Raw genomic sequence first — 27,765 nt, forward strand, 5'->3', positions numbered from 1 at the left:
GTCTCACAGCAGCAGATCTTCATGCCAGACACAAACGCATCGCCCAAAATGCTAAAGGTCACACAGTGACGAAAGAAGAGATGAGAAAAAGAGAAAAGAAGAATGCAGGCATATATGTCCACTGGATATCATCATTCCAATATGACATAGATTTCTCCACCAAGTATTGAGAAATGTTTGGCTTTTGGAATAAAATAAAAATGTAATTTAATGACACGCAAACAGATGAAATATTAGTAAATGCTCACTTCCTTGAAACTAAGAAAGTCTGCAGGTGATCATATAATTATTCCTCCAATATATCTATGCTGCACATATAAAAAGGGTTCAAAACACAGAAAAAAAAAAAACGCTTAAACGCAATCCTTATCTTTTGATTTAATCTGGAAATATCAAGTTTAGTTATTTATTTTTGCTTTGTTTGAAGGTAATATTAAACCACAAGCTAATTTCATAGCACCTTGGCCTATACCTTTCATTAAGGCATGACAGCTGGAAACATGGAGATACTAAAAAAAACCCTCAAACAAAGTAAGGAGGCATTTTTCAAAGGATCAAGATGTGTCTCATGTTTGAGAGCGTAATTTCTCAGTGTTGTGAGATTAGTCTATAACCCAATCTGTTTTATGTACATGTTTGGCTCCTTTGATGAGTGGCGAATTTACACAGGCCTACTGACTGAAAATTACAAAACCATTGTACATTTTTCAGAATAAATATTTGTCAAGTATAGCGTATGTTCTGCTTGATACTATCTAGTGTAAGTTACTAACTTACCAGATAACAACATGGGGTCCTTGTCCGCGGACTTCTTGACGTGATCGGATTCTCCAGTCAGCGATGACTCATCAATTTTTAAGTCATTGCCCTGGATCAGCACTCCATCAGCAGGAAGCAGATCACCTGCAAAGCAAAACAAAATTTAAAGTATTAATTATTGTTTTGCATGCAATGGAACAATAGATGAAGTAATATTTTTGCTTTCGCTATAGATCTATCTGCTATTGAGTCATTATTCAATTCAAGCCTAAATATGTAAATTTGTCAGCGTGAAAAGAACTTTATGGCTTTAATCCTGTTCTAGAAATAAGATAAACTCTATTTAGTTTTTAAAACAAGAGGCAGCTGGTGGGAATATTAGATAATTTTCAAACATATTTAAGGTGTTAAATGCCTAAAGCTGAAGACCATCTCACACTTACCGTATTTAATCTGTGCAATGTCCCCAACTACAATGTCAGAAACCGGCAGCTGTATGACCTGGCTTCCACGGACCACCTGAAACTTCTGCTCCTGCTCGATGCGGCTCTGCAGTCCACGGAACTGCTTCTCCTTCGACCAGTCGTTGAAGGCCGTCACCAGAACTACACACACTACAGACAAGAGGATGGCAGCGCCTTCGATCCAGCCTGCATCTGCCTCACCCTCATCCTCCACTCCACCGGCTGCTGCACCGCATGCTGAAAAAAACAAACAAGAAACAAGACATCTTAAGTTGCATCTTCATCTTCAATCAGTTTTGACCAATTTGTTCAGGTTGTTACTATAGCTGAAAGGGTTGATATTAATCATTTCTGTTACCTGTCTGCATGTGCAAATCATTCATTTATGAACTGTGCAACAAAATAGGCAAGTATAAAATTAAAACAAACTGTGGCTTAAATAGCCCCATGAGAATCATCATCTCATTTCCTCATATGCCCTACTTCAAATGCGGATCTGCATTCTACTGGCTGCACACTGGTAGACCAGGGTATATTGGGGAATGAAACAAGGCCTATTCCCAGTACTCTTTGTGCTTGTTCATGTAATACTCCTGGAGCCATTGTACTCTGGACCAAAAGAAAGACAAAAAAACAACCAATAAATCCCTTAAGACTCTGCTGGAGTTTATTTTTTTGATTATTTTGCTTTTCTTTAAACTAGATCAGTTCATTCTGTCTAGCTTGATCACTGCATTACAGTCAGCAGAACAGTGTGTGATCTAAATGCACAGACCTGAAAACAGCTATCAAAAGTTAGCATAATGTAGATCATTATGGACATTATCATTTCTGGTTAATGCTGTTTGATATACCTTCAAATAAAATTAAACACTCAATAGAAGTTTTTGTAAATATTTTGAACAGCTTTTTTTTTAATAGATCAAAAGAAACACAGAGAAACAAGAAACCCTTTAGATGGAGACTAAGGATATGATTGTCCTGTGTCTTTTTGTGTGTCAATTTATGTAATTTGTTGATTTATTTATTGTGATGTTTTTAATTAGTTTGTTCAGCGTCTTTTATAGTTTTGAAAAACAAAATGTTAATATAATTAATGTAAATAAAAAACTAGTCAGTACAGATCGAGTTTTCTTTTAAGTGATTGAAAGTACCTAGTTAAGTCACAATGTTTGTGTTCTATTCTACTAATATAACTATATGCAATACTTAGAAAGGTAGAAATATTAGAAATGTGATGTCTGCAGCAATTCTCTGTGGAGCAATGAAGCAATACATAATCCAATATACTAAACCAAGATATTTACTTCAGTTTTCTTTGTAGATAAAATATTCTGTAAATCAAGGTGTTTCCACAGGGAGCAGGAAGAAGAAATGGCTTATCCAGTCCTGTCTTCATACAAGTTCTTAATCAATATACAGGAATATTTGTCATAAACTTAAGACCTAGCACAAAGGCTGAGGTAATAACATATCTTCTCTTTGGCATTTTCAGCTTCATCTAAGCATGTAAATCCCTTAAAATGATGACTGAACCCCTGGGCAGGGAAAATGAAGTCCATTACTGTGATAACGAAAGAGGCGATGACTGATGCAGCTGACTCAGCAACTCTTTACTGTCTCTGTCTTCATTTCCTGTTTCATGGCTCACAGAGCTGATGTATGAGTCCTGGGAGCTCAAGGTTATTTCTCCACTCAAAACTTCATTAACCTTTCCAGTACCTTTCTAACATGCATTTAATACAGTCATAATGCGCACAAATGCTTACTTGTGGGCAGAAAAATTAGATACGTGTTTGATGAGTCACTTGACCTCTTAAAGCAGGTGACAAACAAACTCGGACCTGCCTCGCCTGTTAGAAAGAGAGTTTACACAAATGTGGTTGAGAGTGTATCAGTCATGATTACTGGTAGTGAGTCATCGGTTAAATTCCCTGCAACACTGAGAGCATCAGAACTAATGAGGTGCGTTTTTCTAATTTTAAACCAACTGGGAGCAAGCCTCACAGGAGGAGACGCCACAGCAGCTGGGTAACTCACCATCTCCACCGGTCTGCCCAGGAGGGTGGTAAAAGGAGAGGCCCAGGGATATTAGAGCAGCGACCTCCAGGATGATGAGGGTGACATCCTGCAGTGCTTCCCATACCAGCTGTAGAAATGTTTTTGGCTTTTTTGGAGGTATCAGGTTTTTACCAAATAGTTCTCTTCTTTTGTCCAGATCCGTTTGAACACCTGCAAGACCTGAAAAGGGAACACAATGGCTGTGAGCATCGGTGGGGACATTCATTTAATGGAAAAAATTAAATAAAGAAATAAATATCAAAATACTCAGCTGTAAATGAATTTCCTGACACTGTTGCTGGTAAACATGTTGATCCCAGACAAATCTACTCTCAATCATTTCTCTTGATTTTAATTTCCAGGCATTATTCTTTTGCACTCTTTTACCCCTTTCCAACGCCTCCCCTGCCACAAACACACCAACTCTAATTACCAGATTGAGTCATGGTGGGCCACGGATTTCTGCATTCCTTATATAATTCAGCTCAAGCGATAAGGGCCTTTATGCTTTGACCTTATCCACCTCCTCAGAAACTGTGATCTATTGTGCGTAAATATCTTTAGTACATTAATGTGAAGTGCTTCATGCTGGCTTAAGGCACAATTTACTTTTAGAAAGCAGTTCAGGGATTTTCTTTTCATACGAGCTCAGCATTGAATTAAAAGTATAATTCGGCAGGACCAGTGACTGGTTTTTACAATTGAGAATTCATGGACGAGTTAATGTAATCAAACACTGTTTTAATGAGAAATTATATCTATCATTAATATAATCTGGACAGTTATCAGTTATTTTGCGTGATTTTATAATAGTAATCTATTGGTGCACATAATTGACATTCTCATTCTGAATGTCCTTTCTTACTAGTTGAGCATGTCTTTAATTAGTTGCCATTAATCATAAAACCTTGAAGTGCAGTCTTTATGTACAATACAGTAATGTTATCCATTTCTTTCATCTGTAAAGTCAACTGTGGCTGAATGAATAAACTATAGTTGATAAAGTAAGCAAGAATTTGGTGATAGTTCTGAAAAAGGTTCCATGTGTTGGCTGTATGACTGTACTAAGCAGTTTGAACAAATGGAGAAGATTTGTGACGCAAATTTAACACTGGAAAAATGACCCAGAGGATGCACATTTTTACCAACAAACTTTAACCGGTAATAACAGACTAACGAATGTCAACTGCTACAGCGTGGCCACTGTGTCCTGTTTGATCAGTAGTTTTTGCCTGGGAACTTTTCCAAAGATATAATTTGTCATATTGTTGAATAATGAACTCTGGCCTTAACTGAGGCAAATGGAGTGTAGAACTCACACTCCAAATGGAGATATCCACAAATCTCTATTTGTGGATAAAGGCTCTAATTGATGGTTAACTAGAGTTGTGCAGATGAGGGAATAGCGTATTGCTTTTGAATTCTTTCTATTCAAATAATTTCTTCAATATATGTGAATTATAAAAAAAACAATTCACAGCACTCCATGCCTTTAGTTTGATGGCAGGATTGAAAATGGTTTTCGCACTTGGGTTGTTTGGTCTGTTTAAAATAAATTCTGGCCCATTGTCCCACTTGGTCTGGTCCATTTCTCTGTATGAGCACAATAACTGCACGAGATCCCACATCAAAACAATTGCATTGGTTCTAAAACTCTAAAACCAATGCAATTATTACACGGTGTACCTTGTCTCACTCCTACAAACACCTCATAAAAACAATGAAGGTTTCAAATTGTTCAGTAAGCAAATAAGACAAATGGGGTTTGAGCAGATGACTGAGCAGTGCTGTGTTAACATTAAGATAATTATGGCTAAATCCAGTTTGTCCTGGCATAAAGGATATATTGGTTGAGACAAAATTACCAAATGATGACAGACAGATCCACGACTGTTCAGTTAGTTATTAAAACACATAATAAATAATCAGATATAAGAGCTATTTCATTTAACAATTGGACATTCTGGCCTTATAGAGTACAAGTAAAAAAGATTGAAGGACAGAAGGTTAAAACATATTCTACAGTCTATCACTGCAAACTACATTTACATCACATTTTAAGAAATCTCTTAGTTAATGTTGCTTTTCAGTGCTAAATCATTGTCTTGCTGCTGACTGCACACAAAAGGACGGCAAGTATTCACGGGAGCTCTCTCTCTCTTTTTCCCACACAACAATGCATGTTACGGCTGCCTTATGTCATTCATAGTGCGTCACAGGGTCTCCCAGGATTGGCCCGGGATTGCACTTGATAACATCGCTGCTGCTTGACAACGCTCACATCTAAATGCATACGACAGGTGAGAGGACGAGGTGCTGTTGCAGAAAATAACCGGTGCTTCAGCAAATCAAACGAGGAGAAGGATGTTGAAAAAGAACAGGAACATTAAAGAAAGAAATGTTAACATGGCTCACAGTAGACAGAAGGAAGGATATTTCCTCCTATGTTGTGCTGGTTACAAATAGATCAGTCTATAAATAGGATCATTAGTTATTCACTTTTAATTATTTCTATGAGACGACCTGACATGCTCTTCCATTGATCTTCACAGGAGCCTCCTTTACATAACATGTAAACATCTCTGTGTGAATGCATGTGCGTGTATGGCCGGGTCTGTGAGTCGTGACTAGCTACTTGAGCTGTTTTGTGTGTAAGAGAGCTGCGCCAGCATGCCTGTGGTTGCTTGCACTATCACATGATAACATCTGAGCTCTTATATTTGCCAATTACCAATGGTCAGATACACACACATAGTGCAAGCATACACAGTGCATGCACAGAAATGCATAGATGACAGACAAGTAATGTTTGTGAATATCCATGCACAGGCACATATAATGATTGAAGATATTAGGGTGCAATTTTTTCAAAGTCCCTGCCATTTTTTTAGTTCTGCCTAGAAGACATCAAATACAACTTCTAGTTAGATTTCTTTCCCTTTCTGCCACATTCACAAACATTCACTCTTTAGAGGTAAAAACCACCAATAGAAATACCAGTATTTAAATAAACCTTTAGTAATCCAGAACAGTATCAAGTGAAGGGTAACTTTGAATTAAAATACATAAATACTGAAATACATAGTTGATGCTCTCGCTTCATAAAGCAATCTATGTTGTAACTATTATTATCATCATATATTAATAGTGTTGCAGTTTGGAGTTCCTTACCAATATTCAAACCATATACAAGAGAACAAAGAAAAAAACATTTCTGCCGTAAAACAATAGCAATACATAAGATACAAGTGAAGTACTTGTGTAACTTTCTTCAATCAGCAATGCATTTCTACATATTTGAGTACACTCGCTTGTGGATTTAATCTCATTTTAAGAAAATCTAATTCCACAAGCAATTGGATTTTGAATTCAGTTTTCTACTTTTCCTTTAATTACTACTGTGTAATGTTTAACTCAGAAATATTGTACAATAATGCTTAGCTTAAAGAATTATTAAAATATGGCCTAACATCATGTAACGGAGAAGAGCACACTTAAAACCTTTAAATAATTTTCTTCGAAAAAACTTATTGGTCTTAATTCCCCCCCATTTTTGTAAGATTTCTGACTAGCTAGAAAACTGTACTTGGAAGCCCAGCAGAGTATTATCTATAACCGCTTTGACAAAGGCAGCCTTCCTAGTATCCCATTTTCAGAAAAAAAACTTTATGCCTTCATACTTGCATGAGGCAAAATGGGATCTTTTTAATTCAGAGGGAATATGATGGCATATTTTAACAGTTGCCCTTTTTTTGTCAGGGGCTAAAAATAGATCTCCATGGAAACACTATGCATCCCACTCAGAGAACAGAAATACCCACGACTCTGAACCTTGGAGAATGTGTGAATATGTAAGTAAGAGCCGGTTTTGTGTGTCCATTTTTGGTGAAAGGGAATGTGTGGGCACATATGCACATGCAGAAAAGCATAGAAAAGACTAAAGTGATGTGGTGATATTTCAATTTTCATCCACAACTTGGTTATCAGGAAAAATAAACAAAATATTTAATTTAGTAAAAAATAAATTAAAAGAAATACTGCTCATAAATATGTCTGAAATGTCGTGTTAAATCCAAAATACACCATAAAATTCTCACTTCAATATCTCAACTACTTCTGATCTTTCAGATTTGGGAATGGTCTTTGTTTTTTTTTATGATTTTTCAGCCAAGTTTAGGGTATGTTTGATTCTCTTGGTTACATAAAAATGACCAGCTTTACAACAAGCTATTACATTAGTCTTGTTCTTATTATATCAATTTATTGAATTTTATCCTGGCTATTTGTGTTCTTGAGTCAGCTTATTCTCGTTTTATTTCTTCCTCTGGCAATATTTTTTTGTTGTTTTTACTGAATTTCCTGGTCATACGTATTTTTATTCCCTGCAAGAAATTGGCAGTCAAAATCTCTGTTCCTTGGATTCAAATATTATTTCTGATTTGATTACTTCATGAAAATTTGTTATCAATTTGTCATTTTTCACTGCAACATGATTAAGGTTTTTATTTACTCTTACATTGTCTGTTTAACATTTTTCTGTTTATTTTTGCATTTCCTGTATTTTGAATTTCAGGTATCCCATTTTAAAAAGCTAGTTTAGATGCACCAGGATATTTCAAGACATAATTCAAATTGCATGGCTGACTATGATATCAAGTATGGATCCAGCAGGCCAGACTAATATAATAGAAACATGCAAATGACCTTCAACCTCTTGGATTATTTGTGAGTTGGTGCATGGGTGTGTATGCGTGGATGGATGAATGTATGTGTAAAAGGTGCACAATACTGAGAACGGTGGAAAGCCTGCAAGACTCTGCACCAAAAGGCCACAAAGGACATGTGAATCTGGCTCTAAAGGTAACAGCATCCTCAGGCAGACAGACAAGCTATCAACCCAAGAGCAGCCACACCGTTAGCTCCCATTGTGCAGGTCAAACTTAGGACCCAGTCCCTTCAGGGGCGCAGGACCTCTGGCAACAAGGCAGCAAAACACAAAGCAGAGAAAACCCCCCACAAAGAGCTCCCGGCACATTGGTCAGGTACCAGCCCACAACAGTAAAAATCCCCAAACAAGGAATCCTAGTAAAATGACAACCTTAAGTTCTGTTAACATGTAAGAAAGAGAACATATTTCTCTGTTTTTGAGGACTATGCATAGGTATTTATGTAAAGAATTTCCTTGCCAATTTTTACTGTCAGCACAATCCTCTATTCTGTGGTAGAAGGCCATTTCTCTTTGGGATGAGTTGATGTCAGTTGTCACCAAACCAACTCACGCGGTATCTGACCGCTGGGCATTGAGCAGTCACAGTCACAAAGACCAAAGATTCAAGCAAATATACTGCATTGTATGGAAACAAACAAGTCATTTCTTAATGAGTCACTGGGTCACTTGGACACATGAACTCATATGAACACAACATACGTGAACAAATCATTTCTCTGCCAGAGCACAGCCCTTTTTGAATGTTAATGGAGAGGAAAGTGATAGTGTGGTTTGTGACACAGAGTCACATTATAAATGTACTCTGGGTGGTAACACTTAGTTTTTACTATAGTATTTTTCTTTCTTTAAATAGAGGACAAACAGATGTGAAAGTGTAACTAACACCTCTTGGGAAACCTCTAGTGACTTGCTTTCAAAACAACTGGTGATATATCTAGTAACTATTTTTCTGTGTTGTTGGAAACTTATGGCGACAACGCTCTTCAGCTCAGCTGCAAGAGTCCTGCTTCCTCTGGACTGCAGGCAGTCTGACACAGTCATCCATTCAACACCATACCTTCACTAATAGTTAGAAAAGATCAAGAGTTGCACAGAAACATAAAAATTAAACCCTAATAATGTTGATTTGGGGGTTAGTTTCACTGTAAATATGCACTGCTGAACCTTAAAAACTAAAATCACACATTCTGACCTATAAGATTTTTTTACATGTTGAATAATAGACCAATTAACAGCTTCATTTGAACATTTGCACCAAATATTGAACCAACTAAATGAAACTTTTCTTCTTTGCTTTTTCTGCAAGAGAACACAAATAAGGACAGTCTTCATCTGTCTTCCAAAAACCAAATTAAATTTATGTTGCAATCCAGAAAATAAAGTGAGCCTGTGTGTGTATTTGAGCCTGTGGGGGCAGCTGCACAAGTGGGTGAGTTTTGCTGTCAGGTACTGTGGTCCAAGAGCCTGAGTCATGTGAGAAATGGTAGAGTGGACTGAAAAGACCAAATATATGGCCATCTCTCTCTCACACACACACACACACACATGCATATACACAGGTATTTCTACAAGATGTACTTAACAGGTATATGAGCTTTATTATTGGGGGAAACCTACAGTGTGATAACTACCTGAAGATTATTATTTCACTCCATATTAATTTCAAATTCTATTAACTGATAAAAACTACATAGTTCTACAAATTATTTGTAAGACAGCAACATGTGTAATTAATTCATTGTACACTGTGTAAGTCTGGGAATTTGATGGCTGATAGACGTCATTTGCACTTCTTCGGATACCTTTTCAGGAAAGAGTAGCACAGAGAAAGAAAAAACTGAAACAGAGTATCACTCAGACAGCATGAAGATGTCAGTGCATATGGTCCTTTTTGAAATTTATTATACATCTGCTTTACTGGGGAAAATCTAAGGGCTTTGTTTATGGTCAGAAAATGTTTATACATTTAAACATCTGTTTAAAAGGATGTTAAAGATTTCTGCACTCTGTTTTAAAACATAAAAAGTTTAATCTGATTTACCGCCAATAGGAATTACCAAACTTAGTTTAATTCATAAAATATCAGAATAATAAGGACAATATGCTTACTTCAAATCCAAAGTTTACATATATTTTTTAAATATTTAATAGAATTGCCCTTAAACTGTATAACTCAGGACAAATGTTTTAATAAGATAAAATTTTGTCTATGAAAATGAACATTTAATTTACAGTTAGTCAGATGTTTCCCATCTAAAATTGTTATTTAAACAATCATAATAATCGACATACTTTCACAGGTTTCTCAGTTTATTACTGTTAATAATTCAGGTTAGCCGGCCTCCTTGCTCACACACCTTTTCATCTGCGCCTGCAAAAATTATAGAACTGAAATCAGGGCTTGATGATTTCAGTTCAACAAGTACACAACACTGTACTTGTTATCTTTAAGCCACTTTGTAAGTAATTTTGTGTTATGCTTTAAGTAAGATTAAGTGGAATCTTATCCATTACAAAAACCCATTTGTGCCAAGGATTAAACTTTATGGCTGATAAGATGTTACTTTAATATTTTCATAATGTTCTTTCTTAATCATGGTATCTATTTTGTGCATTATGGTATTGTCAGGCTTGCAGGTGCCCCCTTTTTTCCTCTATTCTTCTATTACCAGGTTGACTCTTACACATCCCCACCAAAATGAATACAAGAATATCAAGAGTTATGAATGTGCATATGGGTGTTCCTGATACCTTGCGTGATTTCTTTTAAATTTTCCATTATATGGTAAAGAAAGCAGATTTTGCTTCCAAATACTTCTGATTTTGTGGTGTAACCAATGAGAATCATGTAAGGGCATGACATCATGTAAAAAAAGAAAAACAAGAAAATCTTTGGGAAAAAATGTATGTTAATTGTATTTAGCAGAAATAATTTTGGTTACCTTTACTGACCTAAAATAAGTTCAGTTTAGCCCAATTTCATGGTAATGTATTTTTTTTTATACAGTTTGTGTTTATTTGCAGGCATCAAATGTAAATGTTTTTACTCAAGCTTTTGTGATCAAAATACAAAGAGTAATAAAATCCTTCTTACTCCCTGCTTATTGACGTTTCTTTTTTTTTGTTTCTTTTTTTTTTCCCCCATCTGAGCTTCAAACACTGTAACTCTAACCAGACCGACTGCCCTACATGTGGACAAAACTTTAATGAGACATCTGTTTACTGGCAGTCTGAGGGCACCAGAGGTGTGTTTGTGCGTGGTAAAGAAAAGAGAAGAGATAGTCAGGGTTTGTTTGGACACAACTGCTTGGTGATAAAGACAAAGTGTAATGGGGTCAGTAACATCATCCTGTAATTCCAGACTGGTCAACCATGTAGTCAGCATGGGCTATCCAAGGATCTCTCCTTAGTTTTCATCCATCCTTATCACTATCTTTCATTCATTTATTCATCCATGTTATTCAGCTAAATTCTCAATCTGAGTAGAAAAAGTCTCCAGGCATTGCACAGCTCTGTAATACTGAGTACATCAGTATTTATAAAGCCGCAATATTATTTGTAATTAAAAAAAAAATAAAATAGAAAACTACAAAAACATGAATGGCTTATTTTCTTTTGTAAGTAATATCTAAATAAAAAATACACAACTCTGCTGAAAAGTGATCAAATTAATTTTGACTTCATGGCTTCAGCCATTTCCATAGAAAGCACAAACCCATTTTTTATCTGCACACAAATAAATTTCATACAAACGCAGGCAGATATCAGCAAGCCTTCCCCCAGGGAGTGAAAAGAGAGAGCATCCGAGTCCAAGAGGCTGAAAGGGAGAGTGACAGTGGTCTATCTGCGGTCTCCCATCTGGGTGTCAGTCTCTGGTTTCGCCCAGGGGCTCAGATAAGCACAACACAATAGGGACAGCTATTAAAATTCAAACTACCAGAGAGAGTAATGAAATAGTCATGACAGGTAAGGGAAATCAACACACTCTGAGATGCACACGTTATATGTGTGGCCAGTAGTGTAGCAGAAGTAGTAAAAATAAAATGTTTGTGTTTGTCCTGAGAACAAGGAAAACAAAAGGCAATTAAAAACCATAGGTTTTTAATTTATGTTGCAATCCAGAAAATAAAGTGAGCCTGTGTGTGTATTTGAGCCTGTGGGGGCAGCTGCACAAGTGGGTGAGTTTTGCTGTCAGGTATATATACACACACACACACACACATAAAAAAATTCCCTTCTCACCCACCGCGGGTGGTTCTTATCCTCTGAGCTCGGGTCCTCTACCAGAGGCCTGGGAGCTTGAGGGTTCTGCGCAGTATCTTGGCTGTGCCAAGGACTGCACATTTCTGGACTGAGATGTCTGATGTTGTTCCTGGGATCTGTTGTAGCCACTGCTCCAGTTTGGGGGTTACTGCCCCGAGGGCCCCGATGACCACAGGCACCACTGTGGTCTTCACCTTCCAGGCCCTCTCCAGTTCTTCCCTGAGGCCCTGGTATTTCTCCAGTTTCTCGTGCTCCTTTTTCCTGATGTTGCAATCACTTGGTATTGCTACATCTACCACAACGGCTTTCCTCTGATGTTTATCCACTACGACAATGTCTGGTTGGTTCGCCGTTACCATTTTGTCTGTCTGGATCTGGAAGTCCCACAGGATCTTAGCTCTGGCGTTCTCCACCACCTTTGGGGGTGTTTCCCACTTTGATCTCGGGGTTTCCAGTCCATATTCTGGACGAGAGGTGAAACATATACATATATATATATATATATATATATATATATATATATATATATATATAAGAAAATATTGTTATTTTAAAATATTGTTCAAGGACCTTTGGTAGGAATGACAATCTCAAGTTTTCCTGGCTATCACATCTGCCTTTGGGTGTTTTTCACTTCTTTGTCTGCAGCTCATCTAAGCTCAGTCAGGCTGGTTGGGCAATATTGGTACAGATTATGTTCAAGTCTTTCCAGGAATGTTCAATTGGATTGAAGTCTGAACTCTAGCTGGGCAATTTAGGGACCCTAAGACTGTCCTGAAACAACTCTGGTTACTGTCATGCTGAAGCATAAATTGTTTACATAGTCTTGGGTTCAAAGGACTGACGCAAGAATTCATGAAATCTTTCTCCATGTTTGGCTGTTTTCATCTTTCCTTCTACAAGTATCCCACTTTCTGCCATAAAATGTCCACAGCATGATCCTGCCACCACCAAGCTTGAGAGTAGAGATGGTGTTGGCCAGGTGATGAGCAGGGCATGCTTTTTTTAGACATGACACTTGGATTTCAAACCAAAGAGTTACATTTGGTTTCATCAGATCAGAGAATATGGGTTCTCTTGATCTGACAATCACTAAGGAGAGTTTTGATTCAATTGAAGCTGACTGCCATGTTCAACTGGTAGTAGGATTGGGAAATAAATACATTTTATTGATTAATTACATATAATTAATTAAATATTTGGAAATATTTCTTTCCAAATATTTTTGACTAATGGGCTTTGACTAACAGCAAACAAAACAGCTCTTCCTTCATTAACTGAACTGATATGTAATGCCAACAGACAGTATAACATATTATTATAAATTTCTTATAAAAATGTATTTTTATGAACTGCAAGTGCTAGAAAAGGAGTGATGCAGAAAATGACCCTTTTAAGACTGCCTGGATTTCCAAACTGTATTTAATTAAGACAATAGACTATGACAGAAGTCAAAATTTTGTGTTTTTGTACATCAGACACGTTTTGAGGTTTGGTGTTTGATTCTGTGCCTTTGGCTAAGTGTGTTTATCGCAGTAGCACTAACCCTTTTCTCCCAGGCAAGAATGAAAATGTTTAGTTTTAGATGCCACTATGCCACTTGTCACAACACAACACAAATAACAGAAAGCACACTTTATTGTTCTTTTGACTGTCCCCCACAACAAACTCAAAGTAGTATTTGCTATGCTTAATCAAATGCGCACCACATCTTGTATAACACTGTACTTGTTTAAGAAATAGTGAACATTTGTTTAGGACAGGGGTCTCAAACTCCAGTCCTCGAGGGCCACCGTCCTGCAGTTTTTAGATGTGGCACAGGAACAAAACGCTGGAATGAAATGGCTTAATTACCTCCTCCTTGTCTACATAAGATCTCCAGAGCCTTGCTAATGACCTAATTCTTTTATTCAGGTGTGGGGCAGCAGAGGCACATCTAAAAGTTGCAGGACATTGCCCTTTGAGGACTGGAGTTTGAGACCCTTGGTTTAGGATATAACTGTATCTTGGTTGTTCTGCACCACAAGTGGAAAAAATCTTTTGTTCAAACGACAGAGTAAGAAAGGAACAAAATGTAGTCTTCACTCCCAAATCTGCAAATCCAGCTAAAACGTGAGCAATGCTACTAATTTCTAATTCCTTTGTTTTGCACAGTCTCAGATCAGATTGAGGATGGCAAAAAGTGGAATCTTATCTAGGCAAAATGTAATTTCCACAATAAATTCAGTAATAAACTGTACAGCCACAAAATCTATAGAATCAGACTGTTGTAATTCAGAGACCAGGCACCATAAGTTCAGGCTAGTGAAGTCTGGCTTTACCTCCACCATCAGCTGACGTTACTGAAGGCTGACGTCTCTGTGTGACTGTTACACTCATTTGTCTCTTAAAGTATGTTTGTCTTCATATTTTGCCTTGATTTAGGCCAGACATTATGCTTAGTAGATATCTGTGGGTAATAAATGTCTTTGTCTAACACTATGCTTAATCACTGTCAGCTAAACTAGCCCCCAATGTAGCTCTCAAGAGACCATCATCAAACCCTTATGTGGAAGTCCAGATTTATTGCACATCATAACACATCTCAGAGGAAACAGTCTGAAAGTCATTATTTCTTTCTAACTGGATGCATCCAGCATTTGGGGAAAAATATTAGCCGCTGTTAAATAAGACATGACAATGATAGTCAACTGTCAGCAACAACTTTAATAATATATTCTGCTTAGTAAATGAGAAACACCCACTGACTCCACTGACTACACTTTAGACAACAAATGTAATTTGGAAATATACGTCTCCCATTTGCTATAAGCTATAAAGAAACTTATTCATTATTAAAGTGATAATTTTTTCTAAAGTGAAACCTTGTTGGAATTCTGTTTTAATTTTTATTGAAATGTGTCACAATGAATACACAACAAAATAAATGGCAAATAAAGTGCAAGCCATGCAATTCATATTGGAATCCATTCAATCTTCATTAGGCTAAGTGTGACCTACCCAACAGATAAGGATGGATACGCAGTTGCAAGTGATTCTCTGCTTCATTTAACATTTTCCATTATAGACCATTGAAAAATTAAGGAAATATATTGAAACTGGATGAGAGCTGAACTTGACCGCTCACTTGAAATGACAAGTCGAGTGTCAACATCACTGGCTGCAAGGAAATAAAATTGAAGGACCAATCCAGCTGGCCCTACCACTTTCAGCCATCACCATCAATATGTGAAAGCGCTTGGGCTTTCACATATTAATTTTTATAATTATAGAAATAAAGCTTAAATTAACAGTGAGTAGTGCTCACCTGCACACTGATGGGAATTGCAATTTAATTCCCACCACAAAATACTACTGGATAATTGAAATAACAGTATGTTGAACACTACTTTTGCGAGTGCATTTCACATATCCTAACTGTGATTCTATTTCACACAGTCATCATGTCAAAAATACATGGAATTGACTAAAATAATTTGATAGTTTACTCGTTAGTAACACAGGCAAAACACTCTGGGACAAAATATATTTAATTCCTTTGCTATGTATTTATAAAATGTCTGCTGTGTTTGTGAACAAATGAATTGCTCTTTGTTCCAAAGGCTTTTTTTTCCTTTAAAATCTACATTGCATGTAGGGATATTATGATAAACTCAAAATTGTGATATTGCCACATATTAATGTTTGGGGTTGTTCATAGTTGCATAGAAAGACATTGAAATTCAGTTCCTTCTCATTTCTTGCATTGATACATTTTGTATTGCAGTGTTGACTGCTGTGCCAAAATACTGCAAGTCTCCCTCAAGGTCATTGCTTTTACACTGCAGAGATCACCTGTGTGATGTATTTATATGTGTACGCACACTCTGTGCCGACAGTGGTTTGGCTCAGAGGAAAATGGCTGTGTATCATTTATAATTGTCCTCTGAGAGTCATTTCTTTCTCCTTTTGTCACTGCATCCTATTTCACTCTACAGGGTTTTTTTTACTTCTTCCAGCCCCTTTACAGAGTCACAAGGGGGGAAAAAAAAGAAAGGGAAGGGCAGACACCAAAGAGGAGAGGAGAGGAGAAGCAGAGGAGTTGAAGAGCAGGAGAAATTGTCCTTATTAAGGAGACTGCAGTTCCATGTGAGAGATCCCTTGTGGGACAGAGATTAAATAGACTGCGTCAGAGGGGAACATGCGCGAGGTGCCACAACTGGAGGATGTGATTAGTATGATCATTGGGGAAGGATGGATGAGGCTGGATGAGAGGGGATGAAACGAGTTAAAGACAGAAAGGTGGGATGAAAATGGATAAGAATGGACAAGGAAAAAAACAGAATGCAATAAAGAATAACTAAATGTGTGAGAAACATTGACAGGAAGGAGGGATGTGAAGATAAAAAGGTGGCAAAGGAAAGGGACAAATAGTTCCAGAGCTGTGTGCATAATTCAGATGCAAAACGTGAAGTAAAAAACAACATTTCACCACTGTGTAGTGAAGTCTGTCATCTTAGCAGCATGGCACTAGCACGTTAATACAAAAGGAAACAAAAACAGAAAGCATGTTGAATCTTCTGAATTATCAAACATCCTTTGATTCCCAACTTTGCAAGAAAACCCTTTTTTATTCTTTGATATCTAATTTATTTGTAAATGCTCAAACTGAAACTGCACATGCTTCCAGTCTATGGGAATGACATTGAAAAAATAAAACTAATTAAAAACAAGTCCCTATCTTTCATCATCAAGAACCTGACCAGAATAATACATTTTAATCCCATATGAAAACGTAAGCCAGGGAAAATAAAGTTTTATAAAGATAAAACCAACACAACCACATGGCATAGGAGTCAGAAAGCTACAATGCACTTGTAAATCAGACATTGATCGATACTTTCTGAACTACTAATACATCGCTGACCTTGTTAAAATAAGTTGATGAGGCCAAGATCTATCACTTCACCAGCAACTGAAACTAAATATATGTATCAGCCATTTCTCTGATACATTTTAAAAGCCCATGTTTGTTTTTCGCTGGCCTCATTTAGCACAACCATGTCATGCATCGGAAAAGTTTGTTACAGTTATGTAAGAAGATTCTGTGGCATGCATCACAAGTTAGAGCAATCTAACTTTTCCAATGACTCTTCATGGTCACAGATCCTTTGCAAAAATTATGCTATGAAGTTTGTAATTAGCTTTGCCCTCTGAGTTATAAAGACTTTTACCATAGATTGCTCAATGGTGCTCAGTTTACAGTGGCGTTTCAGATAAGCCGTTTTAATTCGGCCTTCAGATGGAATCATATAATATTGTTCCTCATGCTTGTTTTAAAATGTTTTTCCTCAAGTTTTACAGAGGATCCTTTTTAAGTCATTTTTGCTTTGATGCAAATGATGACTTTTTATGATCACTAAATGCCACACTTATCCCAAGTTTTGTTTTTGCCCTTCTTGAAACTAGATCAAGTTTTGACATCTGTTGATAAAATCCAATTCATCCACGTCGATGTCTCAAAGAGTCAGAAAAAAAATGTGTACAAAAATAGTTATATAATCATAATTAATGTTCCATGTCAATGATAATAAAGTCCGATAAAATGCAACACGACTTGGACTCTAGACTCTTTGAAAACTATTGGATAAGTATACAAATTAGCAGGACCCATGAAATTGGCACAAAAGGCATTTGTTTTTTATGTTCCCATGAAAAAGTCGGATATAGGTCAGATATGGACGAAAAGCAAAATAATATTTGAGTTGTATTTGCCTGCTGTGAATGTAGCCTAGGAATCCTAACATCTCTCAATGGGGCCTTTGGCACTGATGTGCCACAAAATACCCCCAGTAGCAACTTTAAAATTCTGTCATTACATTCTGAAGTCTGTTGTGAACCTCTCTACATCATCTAAGCAGAAAATATAATAATGCCCTAGAGTTAGACATATTCATATGGTCCAAAATGGAGATGGAACTCAATATCCAGGGGACCTAAAAATCCTGGGTGAAAGCATCTCTGGTGTGTTAAATTAAGTGTTGTCAAACTAGACTTCTGAAGCGTTATTGCAGGAATCATCAAGTCTGTTTTTTTAAAAATGAGGTATTGAGTAATATGCTATTCATACTATGCTAAACGTGATGTTTATTTGGTAAACACCACGTTTAGCATAATTTTTTGCATTGCACATTTCAGCAACAAGGCAAATAAAAGTACTTTACATTATAAAACATCAAATAGTCACCATGTCAAACAAGCAAACAGTTTTGTCAAATGCCATTGTCAAAATCAAACAAATACACCTTGAATATGTTGATAAATGTTCAACTTCCTTCAAAGGCAATTTTAATGCCGCGATTTATTAAAGGAGCTCAGTTTTTCAGCTGTTTTGTAGTTTTCTGGAAGTTTGTTGCAGATTTGTGCTGAATAAAAGTGAATGCTGTTTTGTTATGTTTGGTTCTGGCTCCAAGGATATAGAGTAGAATAGAAACAGAAGACCAGAGTGGTTTGGAAGGTAGACACAACAACCACAGGGATTTAATATATTTTGGTGCTAAACCATTCAGTGATTTATAAACAAAAGTGTTTTAGGGATCAATGATTACTGTCATTACTAACACAAAATGCAGAGCATTAGCAATTGCTAAATAAATAAAGGAATACTTCAGATTCAATCTAAATTTGGTGCAGTCTTTATTTCATTAAACACAGATTAACATCAGTCAACAGTCAAGGTCACATGAAAACAATGTGCTACTTTTTCAGCTCGATGTGCTACTTTCCCAGCATTTCTTCACATTGCAACTAACTGTGTGAAAGATGTGAGTAGAAGGGAGACATGATGAAGGTTATTGATGTAGAGCAGGTCTATTTAGGCTACACTGCACACTGGCCCAATGGGATACCAGCGACCGACCAACTCAGAAATAGAAATGGGAGCGAAGGAGAAAAGGAAAGGAAAGAGACGTAAGGTGTCGCAAGTTTAGAGTGATGGGAGGTAGAAGTATATACAGGGCAAGTCAAAAGGTTGATGGGGAGAAGACCCGGGGGAACCAAAGGGAGAGGTTGGGAAGTACAAAGGATTTAGGTGAGTAGATATGAATACTAGAATATTCTAACAAAGAGAAAAAATTGTTTATTTTCTTCGTGATATTCTAAAAGACATGCTGTGTCTTATTGTGAAGGACCAGGTTTTAATTATAAAAGCCAGTCCTAGTTGGACTGTAAAATTATCAATTATCACTGTTAGCATTGATACATTCGTGTTTGAAGTGAAAACAATGGATTTGTCAGATTCAGAAAAGAAAATCTAGGTCGAAATCTGACACCAAAACATATTGCCACCAGGGAACAGTGGTAGATTATATTTCACATATCTTTAGTTCACCAACTCATTTATCCATTCCAATAATTATTTCTAAGCAACTAAATCACAAAAGAGTAAAACTTTATATGCCCCTAAGACATATGAGTTGTGAGATGTTTTGTTAAAGAATTTGTCATTTTGACAGATTACATCACAAAGGTTAAAATAGCATATTGAAATAAACAACACCGTCCGTACCCACGCAGGGAGTCCTTGTGTGCAGAATGGCTATTGTTCAGACAAGCCTTTAAATGCCTGTTCAGTACTTCAGTAACTACTATGCTTTAGCCACCGCATGGTGAGGAGGAACTTATTTCAACCACAACAAAATGTCACAGAAGCTCAGTGTCCAAATCAGCTGCCATTATTATGGGACTGACTGGCTGAAAGATGCAAAAGGACAGTGGAAAACAAGCCTTCTGAAGCAGAGAAAAGGAAAAGTATAAATATGGCAAAATCTAGATTAAGCTAATGTAAGCACAGCAATGTAAATATTAGCTTTGCTTTGGATGAGTAGTGTACAAAAATATTCACATCCCTTAAACTTGTTTGTAATTTGTCACAATAAAACAACAAACGTCAGTATGTTTTATTTCTTCAATCCAGGGATTGGAATTGACAACTCCAAAATTCCCACATTATCTACGCCAAACACCTGCTTCTCCATTGTCAAGATCCACTCTAACTGGTTAATGTCCGGTTCGGTTCTACCCCAGTTTGCAGCATCTCCGTTATCATCTTTTCCTCATTATCATGGACATGAATATGGGCGTTAATGTGGGTGGGCCGTGAGCAGGAGTTGAGGTTAGCTCTCCAATGATGTTAGCAGTGACACTTGGCAATAGAGAACCTTGAGGTTGTGGTTTTAATCGATTCAAATAAACCCAGATATTTCCATTTGTCTCCTGGAAATCCCTTGCTGATCCAGACAATTAAACTTTTCAAATTAGCTGATTGTTTTGCTATTTATAAAAATAACTATTTTGTAGAATTTTATTTCTTAAACATAAACCTTTTTAATTTAGGTAATGCATGGATAGGCTACACTGCACATGGTAAACCAATATCCATGCATTAACTTTATTTCAAAGAAAATTTCAAACAAAGAAAGAAAATGCACATCATGTCAAACTAATATTATGTTAGTTACGGATTTTTATGCCGGGCAGCACAAAGCTATTTTTCCCACAAAACGTTGACTAGAGCTGCACCATTTCTCACTTCTTCATTACCTGTTCTTCAGAGAACTATGCTGCTTGCAAGACTGCAAATTCACTGCCATTCCGCTCCAAAAGTCGACATGTGTTCCTGGTGCTGCTCATTATTAAATTCACTATTATAATCACAGGCCAAACATTTCAACCACTACAGTGTTCTGAATTAGAACCTTTGTTTTTTTTAGACGTTACGTGAGATTATTTCACTTACAAAGTCTTGTTATAAGTGAAGTAATCTGCCAATAGAACTTCTATTTTTCTCCACTAGGAACTAGACCAGAAATACTTTTGTGTTTTTGCAGTGTAAGAATGGCTATATAAAATATTAAAAGATGATGGGTACAAATCTAAATTTGTTGCATATCTTGTAATTGGAATAAAACAGTTTTTATCCAAATGGAAAAAAAAAAAATTAAAAAATTAAAAAAAAACATCTGGAAGTGTTTGATCCAAACCTTACTCTGTTCACAAAACGGATAAAGGTTCCCAAACAGAACAAAAAAATATGTGGTGAATTTTCTGACGAAGGTGTTTTTGTCTTGTATGCAGATTATTTTTTTTTGTTTCAAGAAAAGATTTTTGCATGAAGACATATTCCTTCTATTCCTTTTTGGCAAAGATCTTGATGAGTATGTTTTTATTCTTTACCACAACATCAAATGGTATTGATGACTTAAGTGCCCTAACCCTTCACTTGTTGTTCAGGAAAAATAGAAGTGCTTTTATATCTATTATAAATTTAATGTGCTCTTCCCAAAGAAACCTTCCAATGTATTACTGCATTAAACATTCACTTGATGAAATAGTTGTACTGTTGTTACCAAGCAGTTCACTCTCATCGAAGAATCAGGTCACATTCACAACACATTCTTGGAAACTAAAATCTAGGTCGACAGCTTAGCTTCCAACCTAAGACAGAATCATGCCATTAACCTGTTGGCTGTCTGACAGCAAAGCCAAGACATCGCCTCACCATTACCAACAAAGTGACATGAGCGTAACTACATCCTGCCTGCAGGTATATGGTACAAGGAAGGGGTGTACTAAGAAGAGCAACGAATCAGAGCCAGACAAACCATTGTCCATTCCGCATTTTCCCTGAATTACGGCTCTTGAATGTCTGGTTTCTTCATAACAGTCAAGCGTAAAATGTACAAGAAATATGTAAGCATTCTCTTCAGCAGCTCGAGATACATTTAACCTCCTGTTGTGACAAAGATATGGTGGGTTTACCATTTTTGTCAGTTCAGCTGCTTTATGCCTTCATGCCTCAGAATAATAAATTAACTTCAGTAAGGGCATTTTATATAGGGTCAACTGCAGACACAAATTACAAACACATGATGACAGCAAGCATTATCATGATTGGATTTCAGGGGTAACATATGTTATGCAGAGTAAGTATAAAGTGGTATAGAGGACAGTTATGAATTGGAAACCATGGGAAGTTTTCAGACAAAAATCAAACATGGCAAAGATGCATCCCATCTTGATAATGTACGACATTAAGAAGGTACCACAGAAGAGAAAGTCTGTGTGTTCATTAAATACGTCACAGAATATGAATGGAGAAGTTCTGCCATTTCTGTCATTGTCTTCTTTTTTTCTTTTGCTCATTCAATGGGGGGTCTATACTGTTCGTAGATGTGCCCACATGCTCAACTTTTGTCACTGTTTGCATCTTGTGTGCCGTGTTCACCCAGAGTGGTGGAAAACGTTTGCCTGTTGCTATTACTTGTTGCTCTCCTTGTGTCGAGCTGAACAGGGAGCTTCCTGAAGACCAACCAAAATTTGTTCTTTGTTTTGGTCTTCACCCACCACATTGAGTTGGACATCTTGAAAAACTGATCAGAAAATTGACCTAGTCTTCCAGAGAGATATTCAAAATGTTCAAAGGTTTCATACTGATGTGGTATTCAGCTCAGTTATGAAATGTTAAGTTGGCACATTTAATAAGGATTCTAATGACATTCTAACTAGGAAACCAAATTTTACCATTGTTGTACAAGTACAGAAAATGATTCACACAAATGTTGTAAATATGGTCTCACCTTCACAATGCAGGCAACACCAAGAGGGCCCTCATGGAGTCATTTATCTTCATCTGTTTGAAGATAAATGACTCCATGACGTGGAGACGTAACTGCACTGTTCACAAGCCTCTCCTGCGAGGACATTCTTTAGATACCTGACTATGGATTTGTTCCTCCATCTTTTACCATCTTGCTTTCAGCCTGTGATTAACTTTTCTCCTGGTTGCAGATACTAATGTTCACTCCTTGGTCAAGGTCAGTTGGGTTAACATTTAACAAATCAGTCAAAAATGCATTATGAAGAGAAGAAAACATATCTATGTCGCCTGACTACAAGTCCTAGAAACAACAAATCTATGCAAAATAGTGTGACTTATAGTCCAGAAAATACAGTGGGGTAATTTGGGTCTGGGAATTGTGATTGGGGGAATTATTTTTGATCAAAACAAAACATTTTTGTGTTGATTTGGTCACATGTGTTGTATCATTACTTTGAAATACCTTGGACATTTTTAGTATAGATTTCACAACAAAGAACTTAGATGCCATGTACTTTATGAAGCATCACAGATTCTCCACCTTACTTAATATTGGGTGTTAGACTCTTCAGCAAATACTTATCCTTTCACTTCACAACAGACCAATCTGAAGTGTTTGTGTTACAGATATCTCAATCTTAATTCATCTGATCGAAGCACATGGTTCCAATTAAAGTTCTAGTAGAGAATGGTGAATGTCACACATTTACATGTGTGACTGGAATTGAAAACTACTCTTCTGGCATCACTCCTGGTTGGGATCTAAATCTGTCAAATGACCATTGTGGAGACTAACAAGAAACGGATCACAATCTTTGCTGCAGATTTCCAACACTGTCTTTTGGAGATTTTTCATTACTCTAACCATCAATCACTGACCATGGTAGAACATTGACATGCCTCATCAGACCAAATGGGTCATGGCCTAAAAAATGAGTCTGTGTATTAGATACATAGGTATGTTCCAGGTAAACAAAAGGTCAAAACAAAAGGATAATTCGTTCCTAGTTTATATAACCTAATTAGAAGTTCCTATGCACTCTATTTTTGTAAAATCGCATTAATTAAATTGCTGTTAACGGCTTTTGGTCATCAATGATTGTGTCTCCAGAGATTGTGATGAAAAATACTTTGGTTCTTTGCTTTTTAGCTTTTTTAGCTGAACTTCTCTGCATTCTTTTGATCCTTAAGCTTAATTGAATCCTAAGCTTTGTTTCTTTTTAGAACAGCTCAGAAGAAAAATGTTTTCACCAGTTTCTAAAAAGAAGCAGATTCCTAACCAAGGATCCCGATGTCTCCATTCTTAGAAAACTGAGCAGTAGCCTGACAACCCATCCTGCCCCTAAATGATTAATAGGAATCACCAGATGGCCTTGTGCTGTTATCAGCATTACCTTCAAAGAAACCCATCCATAAATATATTCTGGGTATTTGTTACAAGAGACCGGACTGCTGTGTAAGTTCAAGATTAAGAATTGATTATTTACCTGAGTCAAAGTTCAAAGCCTTTTTTTTCTTTTCAGTTAAATTTTGATTATTTATGTAATGAATCTTTTGTAACTGGAACAGTTTTTTGACATTTTACAGCAGCATATTTCAAAAACTAAATGAATGTGCAAAAATGCTAATGAAACAAAAAATAATCAGTATTAATTAAAATGGAGACCTGAATGGGGAATAAATGTTGAACCCTTAATATGTAAATTAGTTAATAATTATTTCAGAATATATTTGGTTTCCTCTGTTGTGTCAATGACAATGTTGCATGACTGGAATTAGAAAGTCAGGCTTCAAAGTATGATGAGTAGTTCAAATATCACACAGTTATGGTGATTACATAAGAAAATGATCATCAAAGAGAATTTAGCTAAAAGTGACAAAACATATGGTATTATACATTTATACTTTTTTTTTTTTTGCAGAACATTAAATAAAAAAAGAAAATTATGTTTCTTGCTCTTTTGATTCCAGTTCACATTGGCAAATCCTCCAGCCCACCCCACGTGGAGCAGTACCTTTACTTTAATAAATCTGCACCCGATTGGCTGAAAAGGAAGATGACAAGAGATGGTGGGATGCTTCTGGTGGGGAGGGGAGCAATGTGGGCTAAACTGTCCAGAGATATTTCCGGGCATACTAAACAGATTTCTCACTTACTGCACACCACAAATTTTTTATATGCACCTAAAATGGGATCCCCCAACCTCATGTGTTATTCTGATGCTGTGCTTACGCATTCTCCAAAAGCTTCATGAACATTTCTGTAGCTAGGTACCTCTATCACAGGTTGCATTTTTTAAAAAACAAGTGTATACTAATACATTGATATTAGTATACAATTAATTAATTCCTTAAATACGGAATTAATTTGCATAGCCACATACTACACAGTATTCGCTCTAAACATAAGATGTTTAATGTAACCACCTCTACTCATTTCATGTGCATGAGTAGAAAATATAGATTTACCTTCAGTGGGTGAGGTTTTCAATCGCTTGCACAGTCCTTCCACTGCCCCATAGTCCTCTTGAAGCTTGACCACTGCCTCTGTGCCACGAAGCTCCATCAACGATCGCAGCTCCATAACAGAGCAGCCAAAGCCAGCCGCATGGTTGCCCTCATTTCTTTGGTTCTTGGCATAAAAATCGCTATTGGACATGTCCCCCATGGTGTCAGCTTTCAAGTCAGTTGGATTAGTGTTTGTTATTGCTTATTGAAGAAAAATTGCACAACAGAGCTCAGTCTGATTTAAAAAAAAATCTAAAAATAATTTCAAGCAGGCAACAATGACTAAAATAAAAGAAGAAAATGCAAGTAATTCTTCAGGAACAAAGATTATTACAAAAAGAAAAAAAAAAATCCAAGGATGTGTTGCCTCTGTTTCAAATTTCAACAGACAAAAAATGACACTAAAAAAAAGAAAACTAAAGTCCCGGAAAGAGAGCAACGGTACAGGGGAAGGAAAGGGGATGGCAAATCACAAATGGGGAGCATCCAGGTGCTGGACAGCCCAAGTGGTTAGGTCCTGAGGAGGGCAATGATGATGGTCTCAGGTCCTGTAGCTCTCAGGCTCACCACGGCTGCAGTCCAGACCCGCTCCATGTGTGGCTTCCCATTACTGCTCTTCTGCTTTTGCCTTTGTTGCCTCTTGGTCTCTACGTGGTGGTCCTCCCCATCACTGCTACAGAGAAAGAGAGGGTGTCGAATTCCAGAAATGAATTCGGAGAGGTGAGAGAAGGAGCAGGAAGAAACAGAGAGATAGAGCACAGGAATGAGCGTTGTGTTCTCAGGGCAGGGGTGAATGCAGCAGTAGATGGTGCACAGCTGAAGGACAGCCTCTCCTGGCTGCTGCAGTAACTGTGCCTCTGCTGTCTCTATCTACTGCTGCTGCTGGTGCTGCTAACCTCATTCTGAGTACACACACTAACTGACAGAGAGTGAGCGAGGACATAAAAGACAAGGAGAGATGAGATTGCTCCTTTCTGGTGCAGAGAGGAGAGGAGTTGTGCGCGGGTGGGAGGCTGGGGCTTCTCTGACGACAGAGCAGGGATGCAGAACGTAACGCTGCGCTGTCACAGGGAGGATGGGCTGAGCCATGAACCCGCTGCTGCTGTCTCACCAGTAAGTAAACTGCTACTGCACTCTGCAGCGACTGACCTCTTCTGTGCAGTCACTCTCTCAATGACACATTCCCTAAGATTGCCGTCTAGTAATTATTGACATTAATCAATTTAAACCAGTTATCTTGTCTTGCAACTACAATGCAATTGGAAAAGCTGTACTTAACTGAAAAAGTTCGCTCAAAGCCATAAGCAGTTTAGATACATTTATAGAACAAGTTATAGATAGATCTATAAAAAAAATAGGTTATCTCAAATACCAGAATAATTTTAAATATTTGTGGATTAAATTTAGAAATTAAACCTGTTCACAACGAAGCTACAATACTCAATACTGGAGACTCAACAAGACGTCATCTTATGACCATATTTGTAGGATTTTAAGTTTTTCTGACACATGTTGTGATCAGCTATGTAACTAAATATCTAATCTTTCTTGGACTCAAAGCTAGTTATGTCTAGTTTCACTGGATGTTTTGAAAAATGGAACCCAAAAAAGTCATAGAAGTTACTAGAAAGGAAACTAAGGGACCTATCAAGTCGTTTCAGGTAGTTTGCCACAACTGGAATTAAACAACAAAATATTCAGGAAGTTAACTGAATAACAGAAGTTAACTGAATAACAGAAAACAGATATATATCTTTTAGAAGAGATTAAGAGGACGTACTATGTAACATCAACTACATCAATGTGACTTTAATAATGTCACTGTCTCATCACAAACATACCTGGAGAAATTATTTTGATTCATTCATGCATGTGAGAAGTCATTTAATCTCTCACGGCAAAAACGTTATAAAGATATACTATTTTTGAATTATATATCAAAATATGCAATTATTTTGATATGATTATTTTTTTTGAGTATTACAAACAGAAACTTTCATGTTAATAGAAAAATTACAACATATTTAGAGCAACACGTTTAACTTGTTGATAGTTACAGAAGGTATTGTTATTAAAAATAACAAAACTAAGTAACATCTATTTTGCAGGTCAGTACTTAAAATTTGTGATTACCCACAAAAACTCTGATCAGTTTCTATGTACAGTTTGTAAGAATGGCATCAGTGACTCACATTTGCCACGCTAATCAAGTCTTCACCAGATTATTTAAAGGTTCATCATTAGTAATATTATTCAAAGTGAACCTTTACCTCACCGTTGCCCTTTATTACCACCCACCCACACAGAGGGGGACCTGGAATCAAAGCTTCCAGTTTTGTATTCTG

General features: G+C 36.9%; 1 protein-coding gene across 15 annotated transcripts in view; it reads right to left on the reverse strand.

The window, feature by feature from the left end:
• atp2b2 (ATPase plasma membrane Ca2+ transporting 2) overlaps window positions 1-26,448 on the reverse strand; it is a 67,157-nt gene extending 40,709 nt beyond the window's left edge. For all 15 annotated transcript variants that reach the window (XR_008605807.1, XR_008605808.1, XM_055027535.1 and 12 more), the window contains exons 1-4: window positions 25,382-26,448; window positions 3,264-3,464; window positions 1,203-1,460; window positions 778-903 (exon numbers count right to left, since the gene is read on the reverse strand). Coding sequence is in view for 13 of the 15 variants with exons in the window: in XM_055027535.1 (XP_054883510.1) it covers window positions 778-903; window positions 1,203-1,460; window positions 3,264-3,464; window positions 25,382-25,580 (784 nt within the window). In the remaining 2 variants the exon portion in view is untranslated. The remainder of the gene's footprint in view (window positions 1-777; window positions 904-1,202; window positions 1,461-3,263; window positions 3,465-25,381) is intronic.
• Window positions 26,449-27,765: the final 1,317 nt, after the last annotated feature.

This window comes from Poeciliopsis prolifica, unplaced genomic scaffold, assembly GCF_027474105.1.
Source record: "Poeciliopsis prolifica strain line A6 unplaced genomic scaffold, Auburn_PproV2 SCAFFOLD003, whole genome shotgun sequence".
NCBI lineage: Eukaryota > Metazoa > Chordata > Actinopteri > Cyprinodontiformes > Poeciliidae > Poeciliopsis > Poeciliopsis prolifica.